This window comes from Octopus sinensis, linkage group LG14, assembly GCF_006345805.1.
Source record: "Octopus sinensis linkage group LG14, ASM634580v1, whole genome shotgun sequence".
NCBI lineage: Eukaryota > Metazoa > Mollusca > Cephalopoda > Octopoda > Octopodidae > Octopus > Octopus sinensis.
The window spans coordinates 65,332,749-65,346,086 of NC_043010.1; the positions used below are offsets into that span (position 1 = coordinate 65,332,749).

A 13,338-nucleotide genomic window follows, 5' to 3' on the forward strand; every position below is an offset into this window, starting at 1 on the left:
TGATTTAAAGAGCTAAATTTTGTCTGGTCTCGATGGATTCTGATGAGTTGAACATGTAGCAACACCATCTTGCGCAAAACCTTCACATGCTACTCTTGTTTTTTTTCTGTTGCAAACGGTGCGATATGTATGTTTATAATCTACAGACCCTTACCGTAATCGTGGTTCCCTATCCAGCGGAAATACTATAATCTACGGGTCTGTTTTAATACATTCATGTTTTTCGTTTGTATAGACACTGCCCACGGGCATATGGCGTAGTGGTTAAGAGCGCGGACTACTAACCCCAAGAATCCGAGTTCGATTCCAGGCAGTGACCTGAATAATAATAATAATAATAATAATAATTTTAATAATAATAACTTTAATAATAATAATAATAATTTTAATAATAATAATAATAATAATAATAATAATAACAACAACAACAACGTCAACATCAAAAAATACCTTAGGAATGAGAACCCAGGTTCGAAATTTCCCCAAAACACCCGATGAGGACAAATATCCGTCAATTGAAAAATAATGTAAATAATGTAAATAATTCCTCATCTCTTAAATATAGAACTATACACTGCTCTATTTGGTAGGTGTTACTTTATTTGAGTCAGTGTTTATATCGTATTATTACAATGAAACTAGATTATTTAATTTCCTTCAACACTTTCCACTTCGCACAAGGAAATATTCTAGTTACATTTACGAAATATATATTTCTATAAAATACATACATACATACATACATACATATATATATATATATATATATATATATATATATATATATATATATATATATATATATATATATATATATAGTTAATCCAAACAAGAAAGCACAAAAAAACACAACGCGAGGACGTGGAACAAATATAGTATTATTGGACGCTCAGGAAAGAAGGAAAGAAGGAGAGTTTAACGTTTCGAGCGGAGCTTTTCATCGGAAACATAGAAGGAAAGATCCAGAGAGGGGAAGATAGAGGGAAAAAATCGCCAACGGTACACACGAGGTCACATTTTGGAGAGGTAATGGCGTCAGTAAGACCTACAAGGTGTCAGGTAATGCTGAGTAAGTGCTATGGATAGACCATAGTTAAGCTCCAAGTTCGGTCATTATATGAATGAGGAGTCCAATGTTGGTCATATATCAGCGTGTGTACATATAATTTTTTTCAGAATGAGATAAAAAGAAAAACCAAGAGGATTTTAGAACATTTATAAGTAGAAGGTCTTACAGCTAAAATCTTCACGGTCTTGGTATTTTATCTTATTCTGAAAAAAACTTTTTCATATATATATATATATAAACTTAGATAAACTTAGATAAACTTAGATATGTTTCGACCAAAGATTGGTCCAGGCCATGTCTAACTTAATAGCACCACCTGATAGGATTATTCGAATCCTGTTTAAGTCGAGTTTTGTTTAAGTCAAGTTTTGTTCAAGTAGTGAGTTCTTGTTGGGTGAGTTGTATCCAATTATGGGTGGCTTATCTGGTATTCTTTGAAGGAATCTATCCAGATTCCGTTTAAATTTGATGGAATCCCCTTCCTCTTTGATCTCCCTATATATATATATATATATAGATGTGCCGTCAAAAAAGAATACTTGAAGGAAGTAATAAACTATGGATTTCATACACAGAATATCATGGAAGATTTATAGTAACGATAAGAAACTGGATCAAGAAAATAAAGGAATTAATCAAGATAGCACCAAAGAAGAATTATAATTTTTACAAAATTAAAACAAGGAGATACCCGCCACCGAATAAACACCTTGACGCATTTGAAGACGAGTTAGAGGAGAATTAAAGTTCGTGAAGCACCCACTCAGAGATCAACACCAGCGAAAATTTAGATCTATAATTTTCGATTTGGAATCTAAACATGGAATATTAGTTCAATTTGACACAATATAATTTTTATTCAAATTCTCTAACAGAGCCAGAAGAGGAGAAAAGTCCATGTTGCTACTAATGTAACTCAGAATATACTACACTTGTAAAAACTGTATGAAGTTTGTTAGGGTCATAGCTTGTAAAGGATTGTGCTTCACTTCTAATTTATTAGTCTTTTTTTTTATCAACTACCAAATCTAAGGCTAGAAGACAGTGTCAGTTTAGAATGGATAGACAGAGTGGATTGACAGTTTATAGTTGGGTATGGTCATAAATATTGTCAGGGTTTTAGGAAATGTATAAGTGAGTGTCTATAAAGGAGGCTGGGTACGGGAAAACATTAAATCAAGATGTTAATTACCAGTTAAAGGGACAAAACGCTAACAAAACCTATGCTGTTCATACAGAGGAAATTATCATGGGGTACAATGGAAGAATGTATATAAACAATATTGTTATATTGTATGAAGATAAAATTTAAGATAACTAAAGCTGATATTATAACGAGAATAAATAAACTGTATATATATATAGCAGTTTTCAATATTGAGTACATTAATGTATTTAAAGTAGGTTAATGTTAATGTGCAACAGCTTCCGTAGAGGATGGACGTTTGTAAAGAGATCCGCAACGTCTTACTTTGGAAGGTTAACTGAGCGGTGATTAGCACACATGAGTCATCGTCTGGCGAACAAACGATAAAAGATGGGAACAAATACGATCATCAGTCGATAATCAAGCGAAATATTCGTTGTTTGGTTTGCGTGTTTTAGTGTGTTGGTGGCATGTTTGAAAGGGAAGAGAAGAGCCAAATTAAATGAATTTGGTTTGCATATGTGAGTATATATATGTTTGTGTCTTTGTGTGTGATGTATGTGTGTCTGAAGCTGTGTGTGTGCAGCTGTGTGTGTATGAGAGCGTATGTTAGCGTAAATGCCTCGTCACTGCTCAGATATGAAGATATTTCACTCTTACAAAAAATACTTCGTTGTATTAAGACAAAAATTACAAATTAAGGCTATACCTGTATTTACTTTTCCTTGTCTTGTCTCGAGTTTTATAATTTTTTTCCTGCTTTTCTTTTATGTAAAGGGTTCTTCTTGCGAAAAAGAATTTCTTCTGACAAAATCTCCAAAAAGAAACGGTGCTCTGGAGTTTTTGATGTGTATGCGCAAAAGAGGTTACCTGAATATCGTAGCATTTGATTCAAGCGAGGTAAAACTGCAAATATTTTGTTTTCATACTAAAGTTTTCACTATGTCATGTGTTTCTAATTCATTGCTATCCAAATTGTAATAATTCCAGAAATTTCTTTCAAGAGATACTGTACATTTTGGATGCTGAGAGATATATATTGTTAATACTAACTTAATATATAACATTCGGCGGAGATTTTCAGGTTGTTAGTCATCAGATTTTGTTGGCACAATTGTATGTGTTCCCACATTACTCTTAAATGTTATTAAAAAAACTATGTCAAGCGTCAGTATAAATAAGACCGGTAGTACGAGGTGCTGAAAGTTCCTAGCTTTGGTTAAAAAATAATCAGGAGGACCAGTTAATTATGATTTTATTCAACATTTCCCTCTTAGATTCACACACTTATTGTAGCAGTCCTTCAGTTTTCAGATTTTTTCTAAGTGCTGTAGAAGAGCTCAGAACTTTGGGGTTCCTACCAGGCCTTTCGTGACACCCTTAAAGCCGGTAATTGTTTCAGAACACCTTGTGTATCGAAATGACAGTAAAATTGGAGATTATGAATACAAAGTGAAACTAAAGCCCTAACAAAGCCGAAGGGCTTGAGCACGCTGTCCCGGATAGTTAGCACTTACTCTTAAATGTTTAATTCCTTTTGAGACAGATATTTTTTGAGAGGTTTTGTCATTCAAAGCTGAATACTTCATGTTACGTCTCAAGCACTAAGTTAATAGCTGCAACACAACTTGGGATAGTTCAAAGCACAAGTTTACACGTTATACCATTTTTAGCTTCATCTCAATAATTAATTAGTGTTAATTTACAAGATAGTGCTATATTTCAAAACTATTACAGATGTGATTTCTCTCATGCACCAACTTAATCATCCATCTTTTAGCATAAACGTATATTTCTTCACTTTCCTTTCTCTGTTACAATATTTTGTTGTATGCTTCGCTTTGAGGATTTGAACTCCCACTGAAGTAAACTGTCAGCATGATCGTTGAAATTCTGCCGTAAAAGTAAGTTATTACATTTTCCCGAACGGATTATGCCGGTGATATTAAATTGGAATCAATTACAACGACTTAAATAGGTGAAGTGGCGAAATTGTTAGCAAAAGAACTTCGATACCAAAAACCATAGTACCAAGTTTTTAATGAGCTGTTCCGTCATTTATATGATATAGGCATTTGTCGGATTGATAATTTCTCAATTCTGATGCTTCTAACTATACATACTATCATATAATATTTTAACTCATATCACTATTAATATTTCTATCCTTTTTTCGTTTTTTTACATAGGAAACACCTACTTACTTGCCTAGGACATTAAATGAAACTGTTAAAATTGGGCCATATCTCCTGGAACTAATAAATGTTGAAGACAAAGACGTTTGCATACATAGCGTTTTGAAGGTTGAATGTGATAACAAGGTAAGCGAATTTCATGTTTAAAATTATTCCACTTTTGAAAATGATATTATAGCTTAATGAAAGCTATACCATATATTCCTGCATTGTAATGAAAATAGGTGGGTAAAGAAAATAATGCATGGTCAATTTGATAGGGATGTTGAAGATAAGACAGACAGAGAAAAAAGATGGCTGCGCATGACTAAAAGTGATTTAAAACCAGAAACGGAGCTCTAATCTGTGCTATGAGATCAGAAAGTGATAAGTGCAGAATCTGTGGACAAAGCGCTGAAATCGTATGGCATATTATCAGCCAATGTACGCCACTAGCCCAGAAGGAATATAAGAGACGCCACGACAATATAGCCAGGCTTGTCCATTGGACACTTTACAACAAGTATGGACATGACAGAACAAAAAATTGGTACGACCACAAACCTGAAGGAGTCAGCGAAAATAAAACTGCAAAGATCCTATGGGATTTTATGATTCAGTGCGACCATGAGATTGAGAATAGGAAACCAGATATAGTTTTAATTGAGAAAGAAAACAGACTATGCTGGATTATAGATATAGCATGCCCAGTTGACCGTAAAGTATACGATAAGGAAGAAAGAAAACTCGAGAGATATGACAGGTTAGCTTGGGAAGTTAAGCAGTTGTGGTCGATGAAAAAGGTAGCAGTAGTACCAATAATTGTCGGAGCCCTGGGAACAGTGGGCAAAGATTTCGAGAAGTACTTGGAACAAATAAGGGCTGCAATAGGGGTGGAGGACTTGAAAAAAACAGCACTGCTTGGACCCGATTGAATATTTCGAAAAATAAGAGGTGTTACTTTAATTCATTGGTAGTAAACAGCTGACTCCGTAGTGCATCTCCAGCGTTAGAAGCTGTGCAAACGCAAAAATAATAATGATGTAATTTTACATTTAAACGTATGTTATGTTAGAGAATTTTCGCATTCATTAAACTCTTAGGTAATCATAACAAGCAGTATGTTATGATTACAGGTACCTATAAATGCATTGTCACTTGTCTTTTACTCTCCAAATTTGGCAAATAACTTACGGCGATCAAATCCATCCCATCTAGTACCTTTCAGTCACCCGGTAGTACTCGCTCGTGTCTGTGACTAGACTTTTATGAGAAAATCCTTAAAAGCCAAAGAATTTCTTTCAATTTTTATTCATATTTTATTCACAATATTTTTTTTGATATTGCAGTCGAGGATCGAAGAATTTGAGATCAATCATTTCCAAGTCACCATATGGGCGGACGGAAATTATCCATCATCTGCAGAGATTTTAAAACTAAGTGATATTCTCAGCGCTCATCAAAATGAGCAGTTCAATAAAAAAATTGCTGTGCATTGTAGGTAAGTGAAAATATTGATAAATTCACAAATTCATCATACGGTAATCACTGACATTCAAGAATATTCATAGCTTCATTTCGATGACTGGAATATAAAATAGTTTTAAACAAAGAAAATAACACTGAATTGACTGTAACATTTGTTATTACAAAGGTATGTCTGTCAACTTGGTAATGTGAGAACCTCGCGATGGCTTCGCTGTCGTGACACCAAGTAAAACCAAGATTAACAGAAAAGGAGAGATTTGTAGATGGAAATATTATAAGTGACATATACCAAAATGGTGGATAACGAAATATCCAAGTTGAAATGTATATAAAGTATACAACATGACAAATACACAAAGTATACAAGGTGACAAATATACACATTATGCAAAATGGCAGTTATAGAAATATACATGTCAAGTAGTTGACATAAAATAAACAATATGACGGATATGCCTAAGTATACGAACCTCGTCTACTTAGTTATTTATCAGTTTGTCCATATGGCTCTCTATAAGACTCTCTGACCGTTTCTGTGAGTGTTTACTTGCCTATTTATGCTTGTTTCTTGCAGTTACAAATCATTGCCAAACCAACTGTCACTAACTTTATCCATTGATCTTCTCTTTTCTCCTCATTTTAAGGGAAATTACAATTAAGCAAAATTCTTTGCACTTTACATCCATTATACTGGAACTTATGCGTTGTGTTTCATGGAAATCACCACCTTAGATAATTAGTCTCAGTCATAGATAATTAGTCTCAATCATAATACTAAGTTGTCGCATCAAGAAGTGTTCGTTTCTTATAGTGATTTAATAGCGTTAGTTTCGGAAACTTTTCAAAATATCTTTGTTTCACTGAGCAGGCCAATTTATATTGGAGCATGTCCTGAGTTACCATTAAGATGGCCAAAGTTCAAATTCCAATATAATATTAGTCCTTCACTTAATATATCCGTCCTCTAATTGCATATAAAATTTCAGTTAATTATATTTTGAAGCGATGGGACCTTGCCTTTAACAAATACATTTAACGTTAGTCATAGAGCATCTCTCTTCTCTTCACCTCATTACAATGATCATTTTAATGACTTAACATATTTTGTATGATACATTAAGTGTTTTAGATCTCAGTTGATTATACTGTCTTTCCCTACATACTGGTAGCACTGCCAGGGCAGAGAACTTATCCGTGGATTCAGGCCCTATAATCCTCTGGTTAAGAACAGCAAACTGATTTTCGGCAGCAGTCAGGGTCTCTCGAAAATGCCACTAACTCTCTCTCGGAAGCCAGGGTAAAAATTTCATCGACCACAATGGCTGAAAGCGCTGAGTCACACTCGCAATGGATGAGAGATTGAGAGCGCCTGACGACATCCTAGGTAACAGACACTGCGTCAGTGAACGTTTGATCTAGGACTATAGCTGTGCAAAAGAGACGAACTGCAGGAATGAGAGCTATACATGCTCACTGTCAAGGAAATGCTGGCAATGCCGTAACCAAGGTACAAGTCTATGCATCATCAGCCAACGCATACCCAGTCCTCAACTCAACAAATATTGACAGAAAACGGAGCGTTTCAACAGTGTAATGCCCACACTCAAGAGAAAGCGGAAGAGTAGATGCTCAAGTTCAATAGGATGCGAACTGGGGCACGCACAACGGTCAGCCAGCAATATATAATGAAGACGCTGTAGGTGTGCGTCACATCTGCTTGACCTTTCTGGAATTTCTCACCTCTCCTCTCTATGATAGACATTTTTGGGATGGCGTATGTTTCCTAATCACAAATCAGGCTACCGACGACAAGTGCCAACGACTTTGCTAACACCATGGTTAAAATTTTCAAAATTAAGTTTAACAGCATTGTGGGCTGAAAATATTCAATGCGATCGCCGTTGTTTCGATCCTTTCTCGGTGGTGGCAACGCTCATCTATTGACAGTACTGGGTATTCTCCCGCTCTCCTGCCAGTTGCGCTACGCATGTACCAAGAGGTCTCCAAACAAGTATATATATATCTATATCTATATATCTATATATATATATATATATATATATATATATATAGGGTAGACTCCTTCTGTGGGAGGTACGGGTGGCCTTCAACTCTCTCATTATGGCCGTTGATGACGATGCTAATGGTGATGCTGACGATGACATCTTGTGTATTTGTTCCTGTCGTTTTTAAACAATTAAGCAATAGATAAATACTGCCCTTGCGGAGCAGAAAATCCACTGGATACTGGGCAAGAGATTTCTGGTCTTCTTACTAAAAATTTATAACAAACGTTTATAACAGTTGTTTGACCTTAAGCAGTTGAGCATGTCCCTTAGTGGCTGACGAGATGTGCATCTCTTATCACGAGCAGAAGTAGTGGGGGAGCATCATAGCCATGTGTTAGAGAGGGATTCTTTGGGCTTTGAATAATTCACCTCTGGAAACATGAGTGTTTCGTTCAACATCCTTAAACAACCCTTATTCAGGGACCTTTTGAGCGGGATGGGTTACTCAACCAGAAGAAAATTCTAGCTGGGCCCCACCTGCAAGGTCATGTGCTGTTTATTTTGATATGAGATCACCATGTCGCGCACATATGGTTCTGATTCATGTTCCTAGTGTACTCTTATCAGATGGGTAGTCATGATTGGTATACTGGGCTTCGTATATTTCATCCCAGTGTCACTTTAATTGCATGCACTGCTCTCTCACTCAATAATAATAATAATAATAATAGTTATTAGTTATGTTAAGAAAAGAAACACCGTCTCATATTTTATTTATATACAATATAAGTAAACAATGATTTTCAATGGAACTTCTATTCACAATTGTAAAAATATATTCCTGTTACTGTACGTAATTGAAAATTTTGTCAGAATCATATTGCAATGTTAGAATGTATTATTCACGTATTTTTAAACGTAAAACAATTCTTATCCTTCTTTCATGTAAAGTGACAAGTTTCATAAAAGTGGTTTGCTGTGCATCATTCACATTTTAAAAGATGCAATAACCAGTCAGTCAGTAATCAACATAGTACGGTTAGTTCGACTGATCAAGAAAATAGAACCAAATATTATACCTGACTGTGTAAGTATAGCAACATTTTTTCTCACTTTGTTTATGTGCTTCAACCAATGTTTTTGCTAAATATCAGAGAGAGAAAAATCTGTCGTTAAAATTTTTACTGTTATTTGAACACATTTCTGAAAACTTTCTCATGTTTGGAGATCATTTATACATTAATGACTATTGGAATAAGTTTTTTCATTATCTTACACTGAAATATACAGACAGTGGGTCGTACACACGTGGATAAATTTCATTAGCAGACTCTAGTATTGAAAGAACTGAAACATTTCCCTTGCTACCCTAGAAATCTTTAAACGTATTATTTTGACATATTATAAATCTGGACATTTTGCGAGTTTGAATTCCATTGTTAATGAAAGGTAAATATTTCTCTCAATTTAGATAAACATATTCAACAATACAGCTGAAGGAGACCACATCAATGAACTTTATGTTTATTAATTACTAAGTAACCATTGAGTTAGGAAATTTTACATGTTACTGTACAAAATCTGTAAATCACCAATATTTTAATCTCGATATTAAGAGAGGAAATGAATAGGACTTTGTAACCATTCATATCTTCGATCACAAAAATACAGTTCACAACCACTTTGTTTAATACAATATTATCTATTTAGACACATATCTCTAACACGTTCCATATTTTAGAAGATAATTTCTTCATATACGAAATACATCTGCGTAAATTAGTGCCAAGTGCCTATTTCGAAAGTGGTTTTTATTTGACGTGGAAGGAATTTATAATGCTAAGTAAAGGATACAGTAAAATGAAATAATTATGTATTAATTTTAAATGATTTGATTGAATAACTTATATTTATTTCTTTGACAGGAATCCTACGCCTTCATTTGGAAAGTTGCAGAATATATACAGAACGAATCGTCTCTATACTCCAATTTTGTACAGTGATGTGTAAAGAGTGAATCTTTTAGAGAACCTCCATTATGCAAAACAATTACTTGTTTGTTGAATAAAGAAAACAAAAGCCTCGCGGGAATTCTTTGTATCTCTCAAAGGAAAAGGAAAACCATTTCAAGAAAATAAGAATTCGTCTCTCAAAATTAATTTACATGCTACGAGGCAGGCGTCATCTTTGTTTACACATATAGGCCAACTATGAGCATAATTTGGAAAAAATACCTTATACTTATTACAGTGACCAAAATTAATTCGGAACACTTTTTCTTCCCGAAATGTCAATGTTAATTCGTCAGGAAGCCTTAGAAAGGATGCGCCAAATTTATGGTTTTCAACAAACGAAAATATGGCTCACCTTGCTTATAAATAAATGATTGAGGTTTTTCTTTCCTACACAAGTCAATTAACTATGAAATGTTAATATTGATATCTTGGAATTATTACAACTTTTTTTTGAGTCTTGGCCGCAATTGGCGCTAAATTCATTTTTATTGTCTCTGACTAAGATTAATCACTAATTTTTTTCTATTGTGTGTATACAGCATTAAGTTATCCAAATTAATGTAATTTAATCTTTTGAGTCATTGCTCTTATTCACATTTTTCTTAATTATATATCTTACAGTATTTTACGTGCTGATTTATTACAATCAGTCTCCTTTGCTCCTCTCTCCATTTTCAATATTTTGTCTATATATTTCTCACTTTTTTATCGTTTCTTATATTAAATCAACCCACTTGATATCCTATATTTTAATATTATATAACGTTTGACATTCCTACAATTTCGAGAGGTAACGTTCAGCTACTTCGAAACAGCGACAATGTTTTAATACAAACCAATTCACGTAACACAGTTATCCTCTCAATTGATACACCACCGCTTCATTTACTATTTCTCCTGTCTCTATACATACAAGGTTGGTAACTTCTTTCATATAATGTTGCTGCCATTTCAGTTAATAGTATCCTTCAGTTCAAAGATAACTGGAGTCTTCCTAATTCACATACAATGGTGCCATGATTACTGAAATATGTTGTCTCTCATCTCAATAAGTATACAATTGTTGCCCTTTCTATCCATATACCGTTGATATCCATCGCATTTATACAAAGTGTGTATCCTCGCCGATCAGAAACATATCCCATACGTTCTTCACAAGTCATATACTGACGCTTTCCTCTCAGATCATACACTTGAAATGTTTCTGTCTTTAGTGTTAATGATCTCTCCATTCATCCATAACTCTTGCTTTCTCGATTCATAGACATGCAGTTGGTGTCAATATCGTTGCTTCGATCAACAAAATATTGACCTGTAATATTTTAATTCATCCACATTTTGCTTGGTGCTCAGTCAAAAAAATCCTCCTATTATATTTATATAAATAATCGAATCTGTGACGAACAACAGATGCTTATATATATGCATAAATCAATATAATCTTGTAATGTCTTGTGTAATCTGTATAAATGAAGCTATGATTATAAACTCTGGCCAGTCATGCGAATTAATAAATTTATTTATATCTATAAACGTTGATGTTTGTCATTTTATCCTAAACACGTCCCTAAACACCAAAATTATCTCGAAATAATACATGGGCTAAAACAGGGATTACTCGAGAAAACAGATGGCGAAAAACTGATAATTTTAATGAAATGGTAAGCTCTACACTTCTCTCTTTTTCACTCTATATTTTTCTCTCTTTCGCATACACAACAACCCCATACCGCCCCCATAAGCGCGAACGCACATTTTACCATTCCTTTCTCTCACGCAACATTGTACAGTCTGAATATCTTATTTTAATTTTTTTTGTACAAGGGTAACAATTTAGGTGGGTGGGGTGATCAATTACACCGATCTCAGTGCTCACTACTATTTATTTTATCAAATCTCAAACGAAGATGTGCAAGGTCACCATCGGCTGAATTTGAACTAAAAATTTAGGGAGTGAAAAGTAATCCTGCTATGCATTCTGTCACTGCTCTAAAAACACCGCTCGCTCGACGCTCCATTCACCACACTAATAATGGTTTCAAATTTTGGCACAAGGCCAGAAATTTAGTAGGAAGGGCAAGTCTATTAAATATTTTATCGCCTCCGAAAGAATGAAAGGCATCGTTGACCTCGGCAGAATTTGAACTCAAAGCGTAAAGACGGACGAAACCACGCTAAGCATTTCGCTCTGTGTGCTGACGATTCTGCCAGATGCCCATCTTATTCACCACCCTAATAATTTTTTCTACTAAAGACACAAGTTCTGAAACTTGGAGAGGGGTCTAGTCGATTACATCGACCCCAGTGTTTCACTGGCACTTAATTTATCGACACCGAAAGGATGAAAGGCATAGTCGTCTTCGGCGGAATTTCATTTCAGAACGTAGCGCTGGATGAAATACCGCTAAACATTTCGTCCTGACTGGTAACAATTCTACCAGCTCGCTGCCTTATTCACCACACTAATATTGATCCCACATTCACAAGGCCTCGTTCATCATTCTAATAATCATTGGTATCATATAAATATCACTAGTTACAATGTTATGCATACGACATGAGAAACGTGTCTATAAGACCGAATTATTTTTACTGATGTTTATTTTAAGGACACTGCAATGATTAAAAAGAGAAAATAAAAGTTGTCCGGCAGCGATACATGCAGCGAAACACTGCAACGAATTCAACCTAATACTCTACCGTTTCTTCATCTGCAAGCTCTTCGCAACATAATTATTATAAATATTGACATTCATAAAAGAAAGATATTAATGGGACAAAAACGTCTTCAGTATTTCTTATTTTATATCACAATTGGGAGACATGTACATAGACGGAAGATATAATTATGTTTTATGAATGTAGGTATATATATATATATATATATATATATATATATCGACTGGCCCCCTCCCCCAAAATTTCGGGCCTTGAGTAGAAAAGATATTTTATCGATCTCGGAAGGACGAAAAGCAAAATTGACGTACACATGCGCGCGCGTATTAACACATACACACACATAGATTTACACATATTGAGTAAATATATACACAAACACAAAAGAAAACATTGAATAAAAACTCAAATACGGGAAATACAGAGAAATATTTATTCTTTCAAGTTGACAGTAACTTCGAAGTTTAATTAATGCTTCTCAAATAACAATGACAAAGTGAAGAAATGAAAGCTTGCCGTTTATTTATGTACAGGTCAGTGTTGTTTAAGTTCCAAGAATGTGATATAATGAGTGACAGGGAATTGTGATGACAAAGTAAGGAAGACCCAATACAAGTGAGGTTGCCTTTAATATGAAATTTAAAAGAAGGAATAGGGGACATGGTGATATATGGTATAGACGGTAGGGGGAATTGAGTACGCTCGGGAATGCTTAATGTTTATGCGTTTAAATGTTTTCTTGACAATTTACGAAGATCTT

At 34.5% G+C, this 13,338-nt stretch overlaps 1 protein-coding gene across 9 annotated transcripts in view; it reads left to right on the forward strand.

Moving 5' to 3' along the window:
- The window catches only part of LOC115219456 (receptor-type tyrosine-protein phosphatase T-like), a 110,801-nt gene extending 99,385 nt beyond the window's left edge, over nt 1–11,416 (forward strand). For all 9 annotated transcript variants that reach the window (XM_036509124.1, XM_036509127.1, XM_036509128.1 and 6 more), the window contains 5 exons: nt 2,994–3,116; nt 4,406–4,537; nt 5,740–5,891; nt 8,839–8,974; nt 9,813–11,416. In XM_036509124.1, the coding sequence (XP_036365017.1) occupies nt 2,994–3,116; nt 4,406–4,537; nt 5,740–5,891; nt 8,839–8,974; nt 9,813–9,890 (621 nt within the window). In that variant the 3' untranslated portion in view covers nt 9,891–11,416. The remainder of the gene's footprint in view (nt 1–2,993; nt 3,117–4,405; nt 4,538–5,739; nt 5,892–8,838; nt 8,975–9,812) is intronic.
- Nucleotides 11,417–13,338: the final 1,922 nt, after the last annotated feature.